At 35.0% G+C, this 23,630-nt stretch overlaps 4 protein-coding genes across 9 annotated transcripts; 1 reads left to right on the forward strand and 3 right to left on the reverse strand.

The window, feature by feature from the left end:
* Positions 1-1,246: 1,246 nt before the first annotated feature.
* Positions 1,247-5,852, reverse strand: QUA3 (S-adenosyl-L-methionine-dependent methyltransferases superfamily protein). The gene is made up of 7 exons (XM_022048676.2): positions 5,244-5,852; positions 4,206-4,409; positions 3,914-4,124; positions 3,564-3,825; positions 3,016-3,390; positions 2,077-2,172; positions 1,247-1,783 (listed from the first exon to the last, which is right to left on the reverse strand). The coding sequence occupies exons 1-7, from the start codon at positions 5,667-5,669 to the stop codon at positions 1,561-1,563; spliced, it is 1,797 nt and encodes a 598-aa protein (XP_021904368.2). The 5' UTR covers positions 5,670-5,852; the 3' UTR covers positions 1,247-1,560.
* A 696-nt stretch (positions 5,853-6,548) lies between these two features.
* Positions 6,549-11,078, reverse strand: FUS6 (COP9 signalosome complex subunit 1). Of its 2 annotated transcripts, none has more exons than XM_088219502.1 (6): positions 10,501-11,076; positions 8,800-9,120; positions 8,534-8,650; positions 8,348-8,433; positions 7,339-7,573; positions 6,549-7,119 (listed from the first exon to the last, which is right to left on the reverse strand). In XM_088219502.1, exons 1-6 carry the CDS (start codon positions 10,891-10,893, stop codon positions 6,943-6,945), a joined length of 1,329 nt encoding a protein of 442 aa, XP_088075628.1. In that variant the 5' UTR covers positions 10,894-11,076; the 3' UTR covers positions 6,549-6,942. The 2 variants fall into 2 exon arrangements, with proteins under 2 accessions (XP_088075628.1, XP_088075629.1); XM_088219503.1 differs by having other exon boundaries at positions 7,072-7,210; positions 10,501-11,078.
* Positions 11,079-12,989: 1,911 nt separating this feature from the next.
* On the reverse strand, positions 12,990-16,128 carry LOC110819572 (cytochrome P450 87A3-like). Its single transcript, XM_088219467.1, has 9 exons — positions 15,624-16,128; positions 15,080-15,404; positions 14,828-14,977; positions 14,481-14,729; positions 14,276-14,365; positions 14,120-14,198; positions 13,919-14,025; positions 13,644-13,771; positions 12,990-13,303 (listed from the first exon to the last, which is right to left on the reverse strand). Exons 1-9 carry the CDS (start codon positions 15,815-15,817, stop codon positions 13,213-13,215), a joined length of 1,413 nt encoding a protein of 470 aa, XP_088075593.1. The 5' UTR covers positions 15,818-16,128; the 3' UTR covers positions 12,990-13,212.
* Positions 16,129-19,303: 3,175 nt separating this feature from the next.
* Positions 19,304-23,537, forward strand: LOC110819514 (UBX domain-containing protein). Of its 5 annotated transcripts, none has more exons than XM_022048746.2 (11): positions 19,310-19,524; positions 20,511-20,572; positions 20,719-21,142; positions 21,268-21,351; positions 21,438-21,548; positions 21,635-21,745; positions 21,897-22,103; positions 22,181-22,276; positions 22,778-22,921; positions 22,998-23,054; positions 23,203-23,537. In XM_022048746.2, the coding sequence occupies exons 1-11, from the start codon at positions 19,441-19,443 to the stop codon at positions 23,308-23,310; spliced, it is 1,488 nt and encodes a 495-aa protein (XP_021904438.2). In that variant the 5' UTR covers positions 19,310-19,440; the 3' UTR covers positions 23,311-23,537. The 5 variants fall into 5 exon arrangements, with proteins under 5 accessions (XP_088075592.1, XP_021904440.2, XP_021904438.2 ...); XM_022048745.2 differs by having other exon boundaries at positions 19,311-19,524; positions 21,629-21,745; XM_022048747.2 differs by having other exon boundaries at positions 19,348-19,524; positions 20,462-20,572; positions 21,629-21,745.
* Positions 23,538-23,630: the final 93 nt, after the last annotated feature.

Raw genomic sequence — 23,630 nt, forward strand, 5'->3', positions numbered from 1 at the left:
AGGTGGGTGAGAATATTATTTTGATTTAATTAAAGGAGAAGAGAAGGGGATGGGAGACATTGAATTGAATTGATCCACATGGCCCCTCTGAATGGGCTTCGCAGCTTACTTACACCTCTAAATATATTATTTTAAATAAAAAAAAAAAATTTTGAACCAATCAATAAATCATTTTTTAAACTAAAAGAAAAATTATATAAAAATTATCAGGGCACCCCATAGGACTTGGGAGTTGTCTATTGCAGTCAATTTTATGCAGAGGCTGATTTCAACCTGATGCACGATCTTGCCCGGGACGACGGTATTCAAACAGGACCTGAAGCTCTTCAAGAAACAAGGCGTTAACAATCGAACAAGACCTAACTCGAAACTCCTACACTTGAGAGTCAGATTCAGTGCAACACATGGTCCCAGATTCAATTCTGGGCCAGCCAAATTAAACTAGGACTAGATGGTCTAATCGACTCGACTCGACTCTCGAACTTACCCGGATACGACCTACCTAGGTCAGTCTCTACACAGATTTTGTTTGACCTGTGCAGAGAAAAGAAATTGAAGTAAAACGTTTTGCTTGCTTGTTTTTTTTTTCAATTAGCCTAATCAAAAGGAAAGTGACATGTCTAATTATATATTGAATGTAACACCTACTTTTTAGTCTTGCAATGTCTACAAGAGCTCAAGACTCTGGTTATGTTGTTATCATTGTAAGGCCACTTTTACTTTATTTCATGGACACAATTTTATATATCATATAACACACGCGCACACACACACACACACACATATATATGTATATATATATATATATATATTGAGTTTTATGTAATTTTCCGTGAGCCTATTCACGGCCTCATCTGTCAATCTGCTACTGTCAACAATTATCCTGTTCACACAAACATTGTAATAGTGCTATTTGAAGATAAATCTAGCATAATGTGGTTTCACATTAACTGTTAGACTATGTCTATAGCGACATGAATAGGTAAATATAACACAATTTTCCACTTCTTCAAAGTGAAAATTGAATCCCATTATTAAAGAATTCAGAGTGAAGCGGTAATAACTCGAATATAATAAACTACATTTTAATTTATGCTTATATGGCTAATATGAGAACTAGAAGTAAAAATTGAATGAAAGTTAAAAACAACACAAAGCAATAGTTTTGTCTAACTTCCAGGGACATTGAGGTCCAGACAAAGCAGCAATTATAAACAAACAAAAACATGAAGAAAGGACAGAGTGATAATGGGAATACTGCAACACAATTAAATTGGTGTAGGATAAATAATGTTAGAATTACACTCCCGTAAAACTTGTTGAAAATTGTCAATGCCACTGCTATTTTGTATTGTAATATATATAAGACTGCATGGTCTTTCCATCTTTTGTACTTCATCCCATTTTTAACCATCCTACTATTTCCAAATAATCTAAATAAACCAAATAAGGAGAACGAAAACTGCATCTGTTGGATGCATCAAGATGATACTTTGTCAACAAAATGTGGGACAAAAAGAGGAGAGAAAGGAAAAATACCTACATGGTAGGGCAAGGGCCTTAGCGGGTTGATGAAGGTAATGTCCAAAATGTTTTTGTAGCCACAAGAATTTTCTCTCTCCCATGTGACTCAGGTTCTTTCTCATATATGGTGAATGTCCACCTTACAGCATGAGCTATGCGACCCACTTTGTCGATAACTTCAGGGGAATCTCGAATCAGAACGGTCCCTTCAGGACGCAATATTCGATCCATCTCAACCATTAAATCCACAAGGCTACACCTGCAATAACATCACAAGTAAGTTTACAAAACAAGGTTGCATTGATTTTTCTAATCTACCAAACACTTAAGAAATGTGGCAAGAGGAGAGACAGAGAGGTTTGATATCTAAGATAATCTTAATTATTTAATATTTTTTGTTGCAAAACTCAAAGAACAAATGAATGATTAATTTGATAAAATATAGTACTATGCATTATGCAGAGGATAAATATGTTTAACCCATCTAGGCATCAATTATACAGCAATATCAAGAGAACTCAAGAAACATATATGACCATATGCTGTACGTACCTGCTCTTGGTTGAACCTGGATGCTTTATGAGGGATTCAATGCCAGCTACATGAAGGAGATCATAAGTACGAGGATAAGTTGAGAAAGGTTCACACCTACAAGCAACAGTTAAAACATTAGACAAATTGTTGAGACAAGCTAAAACCAAGATGGTTTTACATAGAAGTTGCCAGCTTATTCCACAGAAAACAGGTTTAGTTCCAGTCAATGTAATTCCTTTCCCAATAAACCACTAAATTTTTTTCTATATCCTCAATTCTTCATGTCAAGCTAATAACTCATGCATAGGAGACTAAATTTTAGCTATATCTATTTATAAAATCTATAGAAGTTTCAATATCAGTTCGGATTTTTGCACCCACACATACAGAATCAAACCATTCTTCTCGCTTTTTAAAAAGTTTTGGGAAACTGGAATTTTTAACTATAAACATTGTGACTACGAAGCATATGCAATAAATTGCGGGCTTGCATTCTTGAAAGTCCACCAATTTGCTACTCTATATGGAGAAAATAAGCCAAAGCAGGTTAGCTGTTAGTACAAATAACATATAAATGGAAAATGACAATATTTGACAAAAATATACCAGCACAATAGAACACCCTCTACCGGGCAACTAGCTAGTATATGCTATGTTTTATCCAGCTTAAGTAGAACCCTAGCATTTATAGTCTTAGGAACCGACTGCGTAAATGAGGAGCAACCAGAAATAACAAAATGATTTGCACACAAGATTGTCTTACTCAAGACTTACATTGAGTGCACGTGATTTCCATGTATTGTCACCCAACCGAGCATTTTATAAAAAAATTTATTAGCCAAGGAAACATAGTTGCTTTTTTTTTAATCAATGATGATTAACGCACAAAAAATCCTTAGAATCTGTAACTGAATTTGTACTTCAGGGGAAAAGCTATGGTGTCCTGTGGCAACTCACCAATCATGGTAAATGCCGATGAGGCCTCTGTCATAAATTACATCTAGAGTTGCTGGCTTTCGAGCAGGAACAACATTCATGACCCACACAGGGTCAGAAACAAGTGCTGCTGCAAAGCCTCCAAAAAATGCATTCATATCCATGACATTGCGGATAGCAGGAGTTCCTAGCTTCACATTCAAAGAATTTTTGTAGTATGCAACTCTCCTTTGCCACCGCCTTGTGTCAGCATCGAACACATCAACTCCATTTTTCATGACCATTGCCCTGGAAGGAGCTTTTGTTAGCCTATCCGGCCACTTTGGAATAGCCCCAACTGCATATTCTCCGCTAATGGAAAATGTCCTAGTCACACATTTCGTTAACTTGTAATACCTGCCAAAAGAATTAACAGATGAGATTTGCAGTTCCCACCTGAAATCAGGTAGCTCTCTTGGAATAGTAGCTAGAAAAGAACATTATCTGTTCAGTCAAGGCAAATGCAAACACAAAATCTCTATTCAAAAAGAAAATCTCAGAAACTATGACCACAATCTGGGGACCATTACCATGCAGAGCTTGGGTCATCAGATTCATCACACAATTCAAGCCCAAATTCATTCTGGTTAGGAAGGCATGAATCACCAACTGGCTTTTTCCAGATAACTGTGTTTCCATCCACAGCAATCAGCTCATAACACAAAGCTCTTGCAACAGCCTGGAGGTCTGCCCATTCTTTGTCTTGTTTGGGCCACTGGACAGGTGGACCAGAGATGACTAGGTACCCTCCAGGTCGAAGTAATCGATCTACTTCCATAAAGTAAGTAGCATCTGCAAAACCAATTTTCTAGATGATAAACTCAAGTACCAAAAAGGTTGCAGAAAAAAAGAAAGATGGAAGTTGAGCCGAGGAACTCACTGTAGGCCGTAAAAGGGATCAAACACCGCGAACAATGTATGAAGTCAAACGAGAACGCAGGAAACGGGAGTCTACGTGTACCAAGCATGGCAACAAAAGCTGGAATCCCTCTTTCTAATGCAAATTGTATCTGTGCTTTGTGTGAATCTCTTGGGGCAAATGAGAGGGTTAATATGCCTTCTGCTAGCAGAGAACCTCCAAAACTAGCAACCTGGCAGGATTAAAATTTGGATATTCAAAAACAGTGCAAAAACTAACAGGGGTCAAAAAGATGAAAGAAAACAAGTCCTACCCCACACCCCATATCAAGGGCAGTCCTCAGAGTTCCACCACTTATGGGTATGTATTGTCCAAGCTTTTCAATATATTGGCCTGCTCCCCCTGGAAACATTGTGCCACCACCAGGAAAAAGAAAGTATGGTCCTTGCTCTTTCATCCATCCCTGATGACCCTTCCTGTCGGCGATCTTGTTGTATGGCATGTTGGCATGCCATATCTACAAATTACACAACAAAACTTTCAAGAATGCAGAGACCTCACTCAAACTAATAAAAGCAGATAAATTCATTATAGTGCCAATAAGAAGTAATAGTGTCTTCGCCCCTAATATAATCTCAAAACCACCTCGCAACAGGGTTGGCCAAAGATGTTTAAAAGGATTACATGACAATCTGTATTCTTGGGTACAGATTCTTTTCCCAAGGTGATAAAGAAGACAAATAGGAAGAAGCTTAGTTTGGACAACCAAAGAAATCAGTAATATGAAGCCCGAATTTTCCATTCAATGAGTTTCTTTTGGCATTCTGTACCACTCTGATATTCAAAAGTCCCGTTTGAATTATGTCCGTTAACTCTTGAGTTCCAGTCATGAGCAATATCAAGCTCAAATTCAAACAGTTAATTCAAAATTAACCATGGGAATTTTTTCATTTTTTCACATTGAAGAATTATACCAGGCATGAATAGAAACAGAAAGCATATGCCAAAATATCAACAAGAAAGCTTCCTCGGCATGCAACTGCAACAATAGCGAGTTGAATGAGTTCGGAAAATAATCCCGATATCAACCCAAGGTACTTTGAAATCATACCAAAATTTGGTGCGACCAATTAAAGAGAATCCAATTTATGTACCAAATCTAAAATAAGCATGTAGCCCTATAAATCTACAAATCCACCAACGTTTAACCCGCAAGAATTTCCTGGATATGGAAGCATAAACAAATCTCAATTTACAACCCGAGCCCGGAAAGCACAAATCCGCGATCCCCTGAAACCCAGAGCCAAAACAAAGCCGTCGCTATGACAGAAATAGAAGCGCGAAACAGTACCTTGTGCAAGCTCTCCGGCCAGGGAACAGGCACCTTGTAGCCAGCAGGAGAAGGAATGAGGCAGAGTGGGGTATGTTCAGGCAAAGGGCAGTGCCTCTCCCTGTAGAAATTCATTTCCCTGCTAAGCTGGCTGTTGCGCCGAGGATCCTCGCACGGCATGTGATCCACGGAGTCCGCAGGGCAAGCCTCGATGGGCTGCTGATGTTGGCCCGCTCCAATCAGAGCCACCAGCCGCTGTCGTTGCCTCGGATCCGATGTCGAGAGAAGTAGAGCTTGGCGCCCCGATGCGGCCAAAGAATCTCCCAGGGGAGTGAAAACCAGAATGAAGAATAGAAACACAAAGCCGAAAAAAGCCGCAGACACAATATCCAATAGCTTCCACTGCCTGGGGTTTCGCTTTGACCCGGAGAGATTAAGGTGACCCATTTTTGGATTTGATTAGCTTGGCATTTGAGTTGTGAGGATTGATATCCGAGGTTTCTTCTGTAGAAGTCAGGGAAAGAAAGAGAGAGTGTTCGATGGCGGAGATTTGGGTTTCTGCAAATGATTTTGAGTTCCAATGTGAACAGAGAGTGGGAGGGAGGGAGGGAGGGAGTAGTGGAGACACTGGTGTATGCTTGAGATGGGAAAGGAGATTGGAAATTGAGAAGGGAAGGTAGAGTGACGAGGCTGTGAGGAAACTTGTGGAGAACGCATTAACAATGTGGCACGTGGACAGCGTAATTTTGACAGAGACACTTGCATTCGCACCGGTAATCTGTGAATCTCAGTTAAATACCATTACAAAGATACAAATTTACACTTGTGACGTATATATTATGTATATACGCTCGGGATAAGACCAAAAGGAGAATGGTGACTTTTGACCCGCTCTGTGAATGTCTGTTAATTAATAAATGTACATATTAATTTAATTATAATCGACAGACATCTCCTAATTTTCTTTTTTTTTTTTTTTTCAATTTACTATTTTTTTAGTAATAAAATTATCTTAATTAATTAATTTCGTATAAAAATAAAATGGTGCGAGAGAAAAACCAAACAAGTCAAATGCGAGTCCTCATTTTAAATTGTTGTAATTTATTTTCTTGAAAAAATAATTCATTTAAAATGGTTAAATATACAAATTAACCATTTTAGGATTCATTTGTGTTTAAATTTACACCAATCATATCCATAAGATGTTTAGTTCCTCCAACATCCCTTCTAAGTTTTTCTTCTGGAAACATATTTCAACAAGCAGATATCTTTATACCACTATATATTTCATCTCAAAGCCCACACTAACCAACAGATTCCAGATACTTGTCACCAGAAAATGAATCATCATACCATGAAGGATGGTGCCGGTTGGCTATCACACACAAAATAAACGGTTGGTGATCATTTCATCGGCATGCTACCATCGATCTGTACAAGCTAATGCACAGAAGGCTAACATAGCAAAGCAAAAACACAGACAGAAGCAACAAAAAGAAAACTGCAACTTACAACTTTAGAGTATATACAAAAGGAGCAATCATCGGATAATCATTATTTGTAGACTCCAATCTGCCGACTTTTGGCAGCCTCTTTTCCTTTCAGATATTTAAGAGCTACCCTCGACCACATGGTTAACACCATCAGACCTAGAAACATTAGAAGCATGCCAAGACAAATCTTGGTCACTCTTCCATCCTGATGGAGAAAATTTTGAGATTTAAATTTTTCTAGAAGACCTAACATTGAATTCATGCCTCAGAAGATTTGCTCTCAGTAGCATTGCCCTCACATCCCGATCAAATTCACTGCCAGTCTGCAGGACACGTTGGAAAGTTGCATTTCTTTGATCTGCATGTCGTGCATACAGAATTTTGTTGTGCGAATCAATCCGAGCCTGTAGAACCAAGATAATTTGATCAAACGCATTTACACCTGGGATAATCGTTGGGTGTAGGTTGAGCCATCAACATTTCGTGCCGCTAAAGCTAGGTTATCAAACCAAATCCTTTTGTAGTCAAATAGTGGACTCATAGTAATTGGAAAAACTTACATGACAAAATGAGAATAACTTTATAGTAGAGAATTCCTGCAAGATAAATGAATATGCACATACCTGTATTTGATTGTCAGTAATCAGGGCTTCAAGTTCCTTCTCCAGACCAGAGACACTTGTTTTGAAAGCATTTGCCATCATTCGCAAATCAACAGACACAAATGGGTGTGTATACTGGATCAAGGCTTTGTTACGGATTTGATCATACAATGTCTCGACATGGTCATGCAGATGAATGTCAAGCAATAGGTTTGCCTTGAGATTTCCAAGGTAATCCAGGCAGGATGCATAATGGCTGGAACAAAGATGAAAATCTATGGTAAAAGTGCCAAACAACTGGAACAAAAGACGATGGCTTCTCACCATCTTTAATCAAGATAAAAAAGCAAAAGAAAAAGAAGAAATTGAATTGAGATCAACCACACAATTGAATAATGTAATGAACAAAAGCTTTTGAAAAATTGTTAACATAATAACATCTGAAGATATGTGACTTATAAGAAAAGGGTAAGGATGTAATATGTTGGATGCATTACATATTTATATTGGAACCAAAGGCACTCTTCAGCAAAAGCAGGAAACATTTCATGCTCACTCTTTTTTTGTGGGATATTAGGAAAAACCTCAGAACATTCCAATCTTGAAGGTCACTGAGGGAGCACCGACAACAATGTTTATTCCTGTGGTAATTACTAACCAGAACAGCAGTGTTCCTGCTTCTTTAATAGCTTACCCTTCACTTCATTTGTAGAATTTTTTTAAATGTTATTAGTAATTTCCTGCTGTCTAGCATGATTTGAACCTGAAACCCCCCAACAGAAAGGCGGGAGGTAACACTCGGACCATATGTACATTCTCTTTTTTTGGTCTGCTTTTAATTTACTTATTTATCTATTCTTGGTGCAGTATGGGAATAGGCCCAAGAGATTTTGTCAACACACAAAACCTGGCTAAAATCTTGACACAAGTTGAATATGTCTACTTCATGTTCTACCTTGCAAACATGTTGCCCTTTTGAACTGAGATCAAAAGATAGAGCAAACATTTATGCAGAACAACCCCTAATTACCTTGAGTAGAAATCATTAATAAGCTCCCTTACTTCAGGTACCAACTCCAAGAAATTCCGGAAGTTAATATTGTCTATAACTTTGCTCTGCCAAATTATGGAAACACCACAAAAACGTTATTAAGCATAGAAGAGATATAAAAGAAGAGAAACGAAGAACAAAAGCGCAAAATAGGAGGGTACATGCCTTTAGCTCTGCCCGATCAAAGCTTGCAAGAGCACAGAGTCCACCATATGTAGCAATGTCCTGAGGTGCAATAACCTCATTGTACGAACTTCCCAGTTCTGGAGCTACATCCAAGAACTGCAAAAGTAAACAGAAGATTACATGTTACAACAAAAAGAATAAATTACAAACACAAATGCTTCAAAATCATCTTATGCCTGCTTTATTGCATTCAATCAAATAGTTGGACAGCAGCCAGGAAAATGAAAAAATGCAAGCTGAAAAACCTTGCGGGCAGCAAGTTTGTATTTCTTAGCTTCCAAATGCGCCAGTCCAGAAGCACATCGTAATTTTGCAACTGTAATAGAGTCAAGTGCCTCTGGAGTTTGTTCTGCCTTGCTGACATAGCTTGACACATGAGTAAATTGACCCATCTCAATGCTGACTAGAATTGCGTTCATACACATATGGATTATATGTTTTGATGTTGTGCAATAATCCCGAGTGCGAACATAATTTTTAAACGAATCAGCAAGGGCACCATGAGCGTAATAAAAATCTCCAAAGTCATTATACCCCATTCTAATGCTTTCTTTGATCAGATTAGTCTGCAACATCACATAGAAATATATTAACAAATAGGAAGAGTTAATGAGAACAAAAGATGAACTAGTCATGCGACATGATTTATATATCTTTGACCAGAAAGCATAGAAGTGCATAACTCCATGAGGCAAATGTCTCAGACAGAAGATTATGTATCCTACCATTTACAAGAAAATGTAGCAATACACATTCTGATACCCAAAAAATTTCATTACAGGATTAGCTACTGAATACCAACGTAAAGGTTCTCCTTCTTTCGTGCTAATATTCCTACGTTCCTTGCTCAAGTAAGCAGTGGTCATCTAATAAACACCTAATGCACACACCCCATACACCATTCTTTCTCAGGCATGGAATTTTACTTGGCTAAAGTTATGGGTCGTGAATTCTCCTTGTCATGCATAAACAATATCTACAACTCGTCTATTAACTCCTAATACACACACGGTATTTACCATCCTTCAATTCTTCTCAAACATGGTATTTCACTTGGCTAAAATTATGGGTCGTGAATTCTCCTTGTCATGCATATACAATATCTAAACTCATCTATAAACTCCTTTGGCCCAAGAGTAACCTACTGCCTTCTTAAGGTAAGATGAAAAACTGGTCCTGAAATGGTAGTAGTTAACTTCATTTGCTAAAAGATTGAATACACCAAACCAAATCTAGAACAGGAAACAGCTCAATCGGTGAGCATTAACAAAAAAAGACACAGCTCTAGGAAAAGACATGCATATAGTAATGGTAAGATGAAAAACTGGTCCAGAAATAGTAGTAGCTAACTTAATTTGCTAAAAGATTGAATACACCAAACCAAATCCGGAACAGGAAAAAGCTCAATCGGTGAGCATTAGCAAAAAAGACACAGCTCTAGCAATAAAGACATCAGCATTAGCAATCAGTGAATTTTCCTACGTCATGCATATACAGTATCTAAACTCGTCTGTAAACTCCTTTGGCCCAAGAGTAACCTACTGCCCTTTTAAGTTAAGATGAAAAACTGGCCCTGCAATGTCAGTAGTTCACTTGCTAAAAGATTCAATACACCAAACCAAATCCTGAAGAGGAAACAGCTCAATCGGTGAGCATTAGCAAAAAAGACACGCCCCAGGAAAAGACAGAAATATCGAAGCTGACTCCATCGGTGAGTAGTAGGCAGCTCAATCGGTGAGCAGGAAATGGAACGTGATTATCAAGATATAACGCTTAAATTTTTTTTCTTTACCAAACACATGCATTTCAAATTGTAAATAGCCAAAAAGACAGAATATAGAAGTTGACTCCACGAAACAGATCTGCACCCGACTAAAAATTATCCCTAAACGTAAAGAAACGAGAAACATATATTTCAGTTAAGTAGACTTAGAAAAGGGAAATACCCTATAGGAATTGAGCTCGTTCTCGAGCTTATCCTTCCTCTGGGCGGCCCTGCGGTCTACTGATTCACACCAGGCGGAATCCATCACATAGTTAGGGCCGAGCCTGCCGCCGATCTTCTGGACCACCTCCCTGAAGAGCTGCGTGTTTTCTCCCCTCTTGATCTCCTCATAAGCCATTCTCAGAGCATCGACCTGCATCCCCTGGTTGTCGCCGCAGTTGTCTGCAATAAACAACAGCCGGATAATCTTCGTCCGACCGCTGTAAAGCGCCGCATACGCCTCGATGTCGAGCTGCTCCCCGCTTATGATTGCCCTGTTGCGCGCCGTCTCCTCGCCGCCGTTAGCGTACGTCTCCTCCATCATTGGTCCGCTCGCATCCTCTCCCCCGTCCATTGACGGAATCGGTGTCGGAATTGGATACGACTAGGGTTAGGGCTTTTTGTTTGGGATAGCTTTCTTTTCCCCCCCTTTTCTCAGCGCAGTCCCTGATCCTCAGTCCCGATTCTTTTGTCAGTGCTTTGTACACTGCCTGAGCGCGTGGATATGTTTCGAAGCGAGCATACTTGGTTTGCGAAATGTACATAAATACATAACGAACTCAGAACACTCAAACGTCGCCGTTCTAAATCACGTTCACCGCTTGGACTTTTTTCTTTTTCAAATTAAAACATAATTAATAAACTAACTGGATAAAAAAGAACAATAATCAGAGGAATATACCCTTTCAAAGAAAATGCTTAAATGCTCATTTTAACTAAATTGTGGGCAAGCTCGTTAATTTATACAGTGGCCTATAAATCAAAATAGTAACTAAAATAGTCTGTTAAGTAAACCATAAGAATTATTCATCGCTAATTACTAAAGTAGTTTAATTGTTGCATCGCATTAGAATTGACAAAATTTTTGTGCTTATTTTAAAACGTTGTTGTCTATCTTATTATTTTTTTATTTAAAGCAAAGTGTTGCAAGGGTTATCTTGTAAAATCCATTTATCTCATGAGTCAAGTAAAAAGATGAATTTAATTTTACGTAAAAAAATTTTATTATAAATTTCAAATGAGTCAGTAATTAAAGATATATTTAAAAATATGTTTTTTTTTTAATCATTTAAAATTAAGATTAGATTTTTTTATGTTGCATAGTCAAAATGAACTTTAAGTATTTTTTAAATTAATAAAAATTGTAAGATGCTAAATTTAAGACTCTATTATGACTCAATTATAATATGACATTTGAGGAAAAATAAAAAATAAACACAAGATTCTATGGCCTGATTATGAAGTAAGCATGTGGAGTTTGCTTCTTCTTATGTCTCAATTAGACTAGGGAGAGATTTTTATGTAAAATTCTCAACCAAAAAATTTTATATTTTGTCTAAACATTAATTTTGTAAAACAAATTCGAATTAAAAGAAGTGTTAAAACTAAAACCTAATTGTTGACTTTAGTTTGAATTTCATAGGTTAAATGGACTTTACAGTCCCTCTGACGAATAGGAATCCAAGCCCACCAATCGGCTATCACAATGGAAAAAGTTTGATATTTAAAATTTATGGTACCGTATTTGATTTAAAGATGTGAGATAAGTTGTGTAAATCTCAGTAATATTCATTACGGTAAATAAGCTGTCTAACCATTAAATATTTTAAATTTTTTAAAATTTTTGATATGAAATTATGGATTGTAGGAATATAGAGATTCTCCTAGATTTTGACAGTTTAGCCATTTTTTATTAGTTTGCAAGTGGTCATTGAAACAAATGATCAAGTCTTGAGAATGTCTTTCTAAAACCAAGAGGTTTGTTATTTTTGTTTTATGAAAAATAGTTAGTTTGAAGTAATGTGTTCACTTTTAATGAGATCAACCCACAGTTTATTTTTTAAAATAAACTTTATCAACCCTAGCAAAATTGAAATCCTTTAGTTAACTAAAGGTAAAACGTCTTAAGGGTTTAGCCTTATAAATAACGGACCAACTTATTTATATAAAATTTATGCTTATGGGTGTAATTGAAATTCCATCAAAACCTTCTAACTAGTCCATCTAGTTCTTCATATAGACTTGATTGTAAAGTAAAAGTAGATATACTAGAGATAGAAATAATATTTAGTATAAATTAAAAGAAGAGTTTTTCTAACTCTGAATAATAGTAATATATTTTTCTACCAGCCAGTTTGATTTTTACATTTTCAATAATTGATTGAAAATAACATTTAGAACATCTTTTACTCGACAATGAAAGTACTAAATATAATTAAATTAGGATTATATTAAACTAATATAAACTTGTTCAATTTAATCTAAAATTAAATTACTAAGATTTAGTATTTAAATTAAATAATATCTAAAAATATATATAAAATTCTGATCCAACATATTTTTCTAAGACTTATAAAATAAACTATAAACTATCACATAATGTCATTTTGACAAATATCAAATTTTGTATGTCATTGTAGCTTAAGAATCATATCAACAAGATGTTGGATGTCATTAAAAGTGTACACTCGTTTATATCATTAAGAAAGTCAGATATATATATATATATCTCTATATTTATATCTTTATGTATATACATATACATGCATGGAGTAACTTGATATTAATAATTTAGTACGACAATATACACACAATTTCAGTACGTTGATACAAGGAGAGAACATAGAATGCAAAAAGAACAATGTGATCAAAAACTAATGGTGCCCGAAAAACACTAATCTGCTTGTGAAATTTCAATATGCAATCCATTGGGAAACACCACACCCGGCTTTCGAATAATGTCTCCTCCTTTGATCACCGACCACCTGCTCGTTCAATTCTAATTAAACTTACTTAATTTTGAAAAGTACACGTGAATTTTACAATAATTAGGAGTCGAATTTCTAAGACTTAATTTAAAAAAAATAAAAAAATATTATATAATTCAAATATCAAATATTATATCTGATATGTAAGTAATTGAATCACCAGATATTAAATTAATTTTTTTTAAAAAAATTCGGTAATAATAATTTGTTTGTTGTTTTTTTTATTTTCAATCAATTTATTTAATATTAAAGACTTAATAATTCATATAGTAAAATAAGTTTTAGTAGAAAAAAATATAATTATGCATTCATTTTATACACCAATAACTTAATATACCTGTATGTAGTGACTAAGTGATGGAGGAAAATGGCCATTTGCAGCTTTGCAAAATCAGCCCCAGCACAGAGTCTCACTCCTCCACCAAAACCCATGAAATTTTTGGATCCTGAATGTAATTCATGTCCCTATAATGTCACAATTTGATTAGTTATATCCCAAGAAAATCACACCCTATGTATATTCATATGTGTGTTATATGATCAAGAATGTCTATAACTATATATATGTGTGTGTGTGTGTGTGTGTGTGTGTGTGTGTTCATATTCAATTACCTTCCAACGCCATGGATTAAATGTAAGAGGATTCTCATACTTATCAGGATCCAAATGAAGCACTGATGGAACAACCATGACTATCCATCCTGCTGGAATTGTATATCCTGCAAAACCAACTTCTCTCAGTAATTTTCAGCATACTTTCTACTTCACACATATATATATATATATATATCATGATAAGGATAATTGACTTGCCTTTCACCTCAACATCCTCTAACACTTTTCTGAAAACTCCCGGGACAATATTAGCAAGCCTTACTGTTTCATTGATGACCTGAAAATATATAAACATTATACACACACACACAGATTTGATCAACAGAAAGTTCTAATTTTGGAAATTAAACTCGCCATATGTGTGAAAGTCATTGATTTATACTCCTCCCATGTAATTTGCGAATTCTCATTCTCTCTTTTCTCAACAATTCCTCGGTGCTCCTTCTGAGAATTGATAAAACACGAGTAAAATCCGAATCTGAATTATTAAAATTTACTTAAAAAATATCGTATGATAATCTAAACTATATTTATTCATATACAAAAGAAAAATATATACCTTTAGTTCTAACAAAACCTGGGGTTTTTCGGAAATAAATTTCATTAACAAAGTGATAGATGCAGACGTAGTTTCGTAAGTTGCAAAAAGAAGCGCAAAGATTAAGTCTACGGCAATGCCTTCACTCAAAATTGTATTGTCTTTATCAACTTCCTTAAGCAAGTAGTCTAAGAAATCATTATGAACTGCTTTTGATGATCTTCTCTCTTTCAACATCTCCTTTATCACCTTGATCGCATTTTTTCGACCCTATATTTATTATATAATACATATAATTATATTGCAAAAAGATAATAAAAAAGTAAAAATTTAAAAGAACATATATATATAAAACAAAAGAATTTTACCTGTAAACACGAGTGGTATGCAGTTCCTGGAATGTTAAGAGGAAAGGAGACAAGACCTTCAATGAAGTCGATGTAGTTCTGTCTCAATTTTCTCGAAGTCTTCTTTTCATCGTACCCGATTAATTTCTTAGAGAAATATTCAAATATCATCTGCATAAAATAATTAAAACTTTAGACCCATTACATAAAAGGTTAGAAACTAATAGAAAATCAAGAGAGAAAATGTATGCATGTATGTATATGTGTATATACATCTGAAGCTGCTTCTTTGACGTCAATGGTGTGATGAGAAGCCCATAAGTTGAGATGACAGCGAGTGGCATGATCCATTTCATGAATTACGTTAGCTTTAAGATTTTCAGGGCCGACAAGGTGCAAGATAAGGTTCTTTAGATACTTATGAATCATTCCATGATATGCAAGTAAGCTTTGTTGTCCGAAAATTTCAATGAAGCTTTCCATGTACCAAATCAAGAATGATTTGTTTTCCTGCTGAAAGATTTTGTAGTTCACTTCCGCATCGGTTGATACCACAACCTTGTTCCCGACTATGCTCGTTTTGAAAATTGCCCCGAATCTATAATTTGAAAAAAAAAAAAAAAAAAAAAAAAACAACAACTGTAAAATGAGATGTTTACATAACCCATTTCTATTTACAAATGAAAGATCAGACCGTATTTTGTAGTTCATTGTGACTACACCAACCAATAAAACTTGGTTGCTACAGACTAACCAATGCATTCAAAAGTTGAAGTTCTGAACCTCTACGAATGAATATATGTATACATAGGTGTACCTAGTAATTCTGGATTTGATAAACGGAGGGATGTCGTAGAAGCCATAAGGGGAAAAGAATTGAATGGTTTCGCCAATGATGGGGAAGCCCATGTTGCCTGGAGGAAGTTTTCCATTGCACTTGGGATTTACCCAATCCCAAACCCACCCAAAAATCCAACCCCCCAAAACACAAAAACCAACCACCCACCACATTTTCTTAATTTGCTTTTGACTTCTACTTCACCCCCAATAATCTATATATACAAATACATAAGGGCTTCCTACATGTACGCATACTGCCGACACTAACTGGAGTTATCCTAAAATACTCTTTTCTCTGAGAATATCCATGTGTCTGTGTGTGTGTGTGTGTGTGTGTGTATGTATATGGATGATATTGATGTCAAAAGGGTATCCGAAGTTCCGCCCAAAAAAGTTTAAGAATAAGTAAATAATGAAATATAGTTTATGATTATATTTGATTTTTATTAATATCATTATAATAACAATTTTTTTTAGAGTATTAAACTTATTTAGACAATTATTCAAACAAAAATTTTATATATTATTGTGTTGAACAAGAAAAATGAAGCTATTATCAAATAAACATGCAAAAGGGTAGATTGGAAAAAAAAATAGGCACATTTTAGGGTTCATGCGGAATGAATGAACTTTTAAGTTACGTAAACTGTTTTCTAAGAGAATTTATATTAATTTAAAAAAATATATAAAAATTTTAATTCCATAGAAAACCCTCACCATACCTAAATTGTGGAGAGAGATTAAGAGATTTACAAAAAAATTAATTGATTAATCAAAATTATATATATATAATTTTGGAAAATTGAAATTAGTTTTCTTTAACCTTCAGTATAAGAGACTTACAAAAAAAAAAATCATATATATAAAATATTTTCATTTTTATGTATGGTTAATGAATATGGTCAAATTAACATATATAAAATTCATGTGAATATGTTTTTATTGAAGTTTTCAAGTATATTTTCAAATTTACTTTTTTGTTATTAATATATAAATTGATGATGGTATAAAACTAAATCAGTACGATTACTTCGTCAAACTTAAAATAAAATGTTTATCTAAAATAAAAACATATAGCATTGAATCTCTCATATTTAACTTATAATATGAGTTTATATATATATATTAAAAACCAATCAATTTTACATGATTTTGACATAAAATCTTAACTAATTGAACGAGATTATTTTATAAATTCTAGCAGTTCACTAATCTTCTTAATTATTATAATAAAAATATCACATTTAAAGTATTCAGTGATAGTATACAAAACTCAAGCTCATATTATAATGAATGGTATAGTTATAAGTTTATGTTATAAATTAGGTTTCCAGCATTAGACTCAAGGGATTGGCTAAAAGTTATCAGTGGATCTCTCAAGCTATTAGAGATAATCGTATTTAGTTTTTTAATAACTAAGGTTCATTTATGTTCTACACAAGAAAATATTAATTTTAAAAAATACTTGTATATGCTTCAAATATTTATTCTACCATGTAATATCAAAATTTCATCTAAAGTTTTTTTTTGTTCAAAGTTCTTCTCGAACTTTAAAATGCGATAAAATTTCTCATTTTTATTAAATTTCTCTTACGGGTTGGACACTCAACAAATGATGATTTGTTCACATCACATTCATTTGAAATTTGTTGTTGTGGAGACCATGTTGGCGCTCATGTGGATGCATGATCTTTTTAACCCATCTTACGAAGCTCTTTTTTTTTTTAACTTCTTCTTTTTCTATCTTGGTCATGCCTTAATGTAAAGAACAGTTTTTCCTCTGTAAACTTCCCACTCCTCAATGATCGACTTCTTCACAAAGTTATTCATCCTCTTTTAAAAAAAAAAAAAATCAATGCAACATTTATACCAAACTTGCTCTTGCTAAACACACACATGCCTTCCTCCTCTGCGCAAGCTTTTCTTGTTCATAGTTCCCATGCCATTACTAAGCTAAGTTTTTTATTTTTCACTTCTTGTTCATATATTTCTTGAATGATGCTTGAATTTGTGATATATGAGATTCATGGTATGTGTGTGTATAAGAGAGAGAGAGAGAAAGAGAGAAACGTAAAGAGATAGGAAGGCTAGAAATATAATGAGACATAAAGGTTACAAAGATAGAGAGCTTACAGAGAGATAAATATGGAATTTTATAAGTAAAGGAACTTGGGAATGTTTTGTTATTTGCTTTTTTCGATGGAAATCTCATGCTTATACATGTAGTACCAATTGCAAGTGGATTTTCTTAATTATGTTAAAACTTTATGGACATTATGTGTAAAGCAAAATGTAAACTCTAATTTATAATTGAATCTTATAATACTGTTTAACCTGCATTCAATCTTTAATTATTTATTTATGTCATTTCATGGTGGACATATCTATTAGTCTAGTAAAAAAATATAGAAGAAACAAATAGAAGAGAGTAGTGATGGTTATGTTATCTTTTATAATAAATAGAAGTAAAATAAGAGTTTGTATAATTAGGGCAAGAGTTTGCCTTAATTGAAATCAAATAATTACTTTGTTTAATTGGAGTTGGATTTGGATATTAACACTATGTACATATACTCACAGAGACTTGTGAAGAATAAGAAATAAGATAAAGAAACCTGTAAAGAATTATTATAAATGATTCAAGACAGTAAATGAATCAATATCTTATTTGAACATATAAACTTTTATTTTTACAATTTAAGGTACAAAAAAGAGTAAAGTGGATTTTAAATGATTTAAAGATGGAAGCATTATTCACATATATTCTTCACATATATATACAAGCAAAAGAAAAACGATGCTACAAAAACGATGGAAGTTTGTCGTGGACAAGGCAAAGAAGACGATATTTTAAAAGATGAACAATGCTGTGAAGAATGATTTAAGGCACAGGGGATATACTAGTCTTCATGTTTGGGCAAACAAAGTAAAAAAAAATGTAGGTAAAAAAAGAAAAAGAACTTGATAGAGTGGTGTCCATATAGGCGTCAACATGGATACCATATGAGCAACTTTGAAACAAATGTGAACAAGCCATGTTTTTCTCGAGTCCACAAACATTTATACTATTAGAGAAAGTTAATGAAGATGAAGAATTTTATAATTTTTTTAAAAGTTTAAGAAAAATTTTGAAAAAAAAAATATATATATTTCAGAAGAAATTTTGAATCTTTTTTAATAATTCAAAGAGAAATGTAATATTTTGGTTAGAACAAAAATTTTAAAAGTTAGAAATTAGATTTTTTTTTTTTTACCTTGTTAAATCAAATTTAAGAATCTCATAAACACAATTACCAAAATAAAAGATGAAATAAAATGTTTAAAATTGATTGTAAATATAAAATAAACACTCAATACCGTGTCAACATGTATTTCTAAATGAGGCCGACAAGTAATTAGCCAGCCACGTATTTGGTTCGGGCCGGACTCTTTCAGACTGATGGGCCTAACCCGGAAGTATAACAAACCCAATTACTTCCCTCCTGCAAAATAAACGTGTAAGCTACATAGCTTGCCACGTCATATTTATACACGTGTAAGTTACAATTCAGACACGTGTAAAATCTAAAGGCTTAAAAGTTAAAAAAGGCGCGCAACGTTTCCCCACACCATAACACAACACGGATAAAACTTCCCACAGAAGCCCCTACCCCCTTTTTTTTTTTTTTAATTATTATTATTATTTTAAATGATAACTAAGATTTTCTTTTCTTATTCTTCATCTTGCTAAATCTCTCTCTCTCTCTCTCTTTTCACAGTCTTCTCTCTCTTTCTCCTCTCTCAGATCGACGGCAATGGCCAGACCAACTCGGGATGCGATCGACGCCTACATGAGCATCACCGGCGCCTCTGAATCACTCGCTCTGCAGAAACTGGAGGTTCGCTTATCGGGAATTCCACTTTTTCCTTCTTTATCAATCAGATCCCCTCCTTGGCCCCGACTAGTTTCCCTCTTTTAATTACTTAGCTGCCGCCATTGCTTATTTTCTGTCTTATTGGTCAGTTGGCTCCTGATGTGTAAATAGTTGAATTTGGATCCCCCATTGTCGGTGTCTTGCTTCTGTTTTCTTTCACATCGTTGTTCCTCAACATTGCTTTCAGTAATTTTTACAGGCGAAACACTGAATTTGTTTTTCTCCTTGTAGGTCGTTATTGTGCTGTAACGAATACGAAGATGATTAAGCTTTAGCACTAATAGGTGATACAATGAGTTAAAAGAGTTCAAATCATGATTAAATTTCCCTTTTGCAAAAAATAAATATATAACCTAGCATGTATCCGCACACTCACGGCTGACAATGAAGATTTAAATTCTAAACATATTGCCTGATTCCATGGGAATTAATTAGTTTTAACCAGTTATTCCGAAACCTTTTTTGAAGTGGCAGAAGAAAAGCTCTGTTAATTTTATGATCTAACATACTTGGTCTTTTCCTGGTTCACTATCAAATTTGTTTTGGTATATGGACCTGAATTATTAAATGTCCTCTATTTGTCCAATCTTCCAGCTAAATGTCTTTTTCAATCTGATAGCACGTTCAAACCCACTTAAACGATGGCGCTGTCCTTCACATGCATGTTGTTATTCTTTTAAAAGGGTAGAGCTTACTCCTGTTAGAAGATCCAATATGTCAGCAGTGTCCATGCATTTTTAAGAACTTTTTAACCATTCATTACAGTGATAAAGATGTTTTACTTTTCCTAGTATTATGTTGTCTGGCACATCCCTAACAATTCAAATTGTTTCCAGTTATAGTTCTCATTTTCATTAGGTGTTGACGTCTGGAGTTAGTAATGCAATTTATGATATTGCAGAAAGGTTTATGTACCATGCACTGAATTCTGATTGGTAATTGCTAACCAGGAATACGGAGGCAATCTCAGCGACGCTGTGAATGCCCATTTTGGTGAAGTGGAAGGGAATATGTATGAAATAATTTCTTGCTTGAAGTTATTTGAATTAAATCTTCATTTGCTACCTCTGTTTACTGTTTGCTTCCACATTCTGGAGGAGAACTTGTTTCTTTCATTGCAACAAGGACTCTTTTTCTTATTTTTGGTTTTCTCTCCAGTCGGAATTCAACTTCTGCTGCTTTTCCCCAAGACACTAATATGGATAACCAAAATCAGATTAGAACTTCGCAACAAGGACTCTTTCCACTTCTCTCTGCTGCAAGGAGTTTCAGGCCTTCGTTGCTACTTGACCCCAGTTACAGAAGAAATCTCCTTAACCAGATAGCAGGCTCTGTTTTTGTTGGCCGTCCAGCTGGTGTTCTGGATACAAGAGAACAGGCAGGGTTCCCTGTAGAGTCAAGTAGGCAGAATGAGCTGCATAGCCCTTTAGGACCAAGACATGCTACTGAGGATGTCACTAGAGTATCACCACTTGATGGCCCAGATATTCATAGGGATGTAATGAGGGATGATGAATCACATATGTATGGCAACAGTACAGAAGAAGAAATGATTCAAGCCGCCATTGAAGCTTCAAAGAAGGTTGTTTGAGTGGCTATCTTGACAATAAATATACTTCTTTATGTATTTGCAGCTGATTTGACCTTGTGGGCGTATTCCGTTTGCTTTCTTACTTGAATACTTCCTTTCCATTTTTATTGACACAGGAGTCATCTGTTATTGGACTTTCACAAAGGCGACTTCAACAAGAAGATGATGAGTTGGCTCGTGCACTTTCATTGTCCTTAATGGTCTTTACATCTAAGTTCAATTTTTGTACTTTCCATTTTCAATTTAGTACTGTCTTCGGTTATATTTTGACATGAACTCAGTTCAGACAATGGAGCTAGAGAAAGAAAAGCAGAAGCAAGAAGAACAAAATCAATATTGCCAACTGGGAGTTTATGATTCAAGGCAAGCCTTTGAGAAAAAGAATAGCAAATGGAAGGTATAAACTGTGAGTGAACTAGCCTTTGAGAAATATCTGTGTGCTTAAATTGATAAATTGTGAGTGAACTTTTTTTTAAGTTAAAGCCTGGAAGCTCATCAATTCAACATGGAACTGAAGAAGTGGAAGAACAGCGCAAGTCCAACCATAGTGGAAGTAATCCACAGCACGCTGAAGACTTGCTCTACTCTGTTGAGGTATTGTCTATCCACCACCAACAGTTATGAATCTTTCTTGAAGAGATAAAGTAAAATTGGGGACTATATTACTGCCATGCTCATCTGTCGATGTACATCCCCCTTCCCATTCTCTCTCTCTTTCTTCTCCTATTCTTCTGGGGCAAATAAGTGGGGCAGCATTTCTTCCAAGGAGCTTGATGAAGCAGTTATGCTTGAGACTGCACTTTTTGGTAAAGTTCCTGAGGGTACTTCATCTCATCTGCACACTTCTCATAGGCAAAATGATACCCAAAGAAGCAGGAATATTGATGTACAGTCTGGACCTTGTAGCCCATCACAGTCTCTAATGGAACAACGACAACTGCAAGAAAAACAGGTTATACTTTGTGCTTAGCTATTCCATGAAACATTGAAGTACTATTTATGACAAACTTGGTCAAATTTTGTTTGCAGGACAATGAGTATCTTGCATCCCTGTTGACTGAGAGAGATAAAGAGATGAATGCTTCCAAGGAAGCTGAAACAAAGGTGCTTGGCAGTGACAGAGAGGTAGTATATCTACTAAGATTGGGTAGTGACAGTGAAGTTTGATTGATCTCTTGAGTATAGGTACATAGATATGGTGAAGTCTGCTAAGTGAAGCTACCAGTTACTAGACAAATTGCTCGTTTGGTTCTTGGAAAATAAGAGAAGAAAACTGCCCCAAAAAATTGGTTTATGTCAAGGTTAAACGAAAAATCTTGAAAAGACAGATTTACCTTGATTACGTTGCAACTAATTATGAAATTTGGCTAGTTAAGATATGTGATTTCTGGAATCTGTTTCTTACAGCATCCTACATATATAGATTATGTCCTCTTCATTTTAAGTTAGTAAATGTCCTGATTAAAGATTGACTACTTCCAACTCTCACCTTGGATTATCAAAAGTTCAAAATCGAAAAGGCTTACTGCATTTACACAGTTTAGGTCACGTGTCAATTAAATTGTACTAGTGTAGAAAACCTTTGTTTTTTATTTTCAGTTTCATCTTGAATTTTTATGATGACAGGAACTTGAGAGGTGGCTAGCTATGAAAGAAGCTTCACTTCCTCAAGAACCAAAAGTGGAGAATGATGATGCTGTTGCTCTTCTTGTTCGAATGCCAAATGGAAACCGTCTTGGCCGTCGTTTTCTCAAGTCAGATAGGCTAGAGGTGACTACCTGAAACATGTACAATTCTCCACGCTCCATTTCTCAATTAGCCTGACTGTGGTTTGTTCCTTCTGCAGCATCTTTTTGACTTTCTAGATGTTAGTAGAGTGGTGAAGCCTGGTACTTATAGAGTGGTAAGTGTTGTTGGTTTTCCTCCAATGACCTTTTGGATTAAGAATAGATAAAACACAAAAGAGAATATTCTCAACAAAAAAGAAACCAAATGGAAAAAATAGTCCAATTATACATGCTGATTGGTTGCTCAATTTCTTTGATTAACAGGTAAGGCCATATCCCCGCCGTGCTTTCAGTATCGATGATAGTGCATTAAGTTTGAATGAGTTGGGTCTTGCCAGCAAACAAGAAGTGTTGTTTCTAGAATTGATTTAGGTACTGTCAACAATAGTTTTTAACTCCCAAAAAAATATGCTTTATGTTGTGAGCTTGTGTTTCTGACTGTTGGTCCCTGGGTGTGGAGATTTACCTTGGTGAAGTTATTTCGTACGAAATTGACTTAGCTTCTGTGTTTCCCATGACACCCTCTTGTATTGGGGAAGCATTTTACCCATGGATAGATGTATCTAATATAGAATTTAACTATAAAGTGATTGTAAGAACTGCAGCTTTTCCTTTGTGTTTTGTTCCAGCACCAAGTGATGAAGGTAAACATAACGTGGGTTGTCCTCAATGTGGTTTATGCACTAATTGGT

The sequence above is a fragment of the Carica papaya genome, chromosome 5 (genome assembly GCF_054855325.1).
Source record: "Carica papaya isolate Zhongbai chromosome 5, ASM5485532v1, whole genome shotgun sequence".
Lineage (NCBI taxonomy): Eukaryota > Viridiplantae > Streptophyta > Magnoliopsida > Brassicales > Caricaceae > Carica > Carica papaya.

Bases quoted from the DNA above. Each gene is read 5' to 3' on its own strand.
- QUA3 (XM_022048676.2), bottom strand. From the start codon at position 5,669: ATGGGTCACCTTAATCTCTCCGGGTCAAAGCGAAACCCCAGGCAGTGG. The intron at 3,826-3,913 runs GTGAGTTCCTCG...TTGGTTTTGCAG, and splicing joins GATCCCTTTTACGGCCTACA to ATGCTACTTACTTTATGGAA. The intron at 3,391-3,563 runs GTAATGGTCCCC...TTCTTTTGGCAG, and splicing joins GATGACCCAAGCTCTGCATG to GTATTACAAGTTAACGAAAT.
- FUS6 (XM_088219502.1), bottom strand. From the start codon at position 10,893: ATGGACGGGGGAGAGGATGCGAGCGGACCAATGATGGAGGAGACGTAC. The intron at 8,651-8,799 runs GTTTTTCAGCTT...TTACTTTTGCAG, and splicing joins ACAAACTTGCTGCCCGCAAG to TTCTTGGATGTAGCTCCAGA. The intron at 7,574-8,347 runs GTAATTAGGGGT...TCTTTGTTCCAG, and splicing joins ATTAATGATTTCTACTCAAG to CCATTATGCATCCTGCCTGG.
- LOC110819572 (XM_088219467.1), bottom strand. From the start codon at position 15,817: ATGTGGTGGGTGGTTGGTTTTTGTGTTTTGGGGGGTTGGATTTTTGGG. The intron at 14,199-14,275 runs GCGAGTTTAATT...ATATATTTTCAG, and splicing joins CAATGACTTTCACACATATG to GTCATCAATGAAACAGTAAG. The intron at 13,304-13,643 runs GTATATTAAGTT...TTGAACGAGCAG, and splicing joins CACTTAGTCACTACATACAG to GTGGTCGGTGATCAAAGGAG.
- LOC110819514 (XM_022048745.2), top strand. From the start codon at position 19,441: ATGGCCAGACCAACTCGGGATGCGATCGACGCCTACATGAGCATCACC. The intron at 21,352-21,437 runs GTCTTTACATCT...AACTCAGTTCAG, and splicing joins CACTTTCATTGTCCTTAATG to ACAATGGAGCTAGAGAAAGA. The intron at 21,746-21,896 runs GTATTGTCTATC...GGGGCAAATAAG, and splicing joins ACTTGCTCTACTCTGTTGAG to TGGGGCAGCATTTCTTCCAA.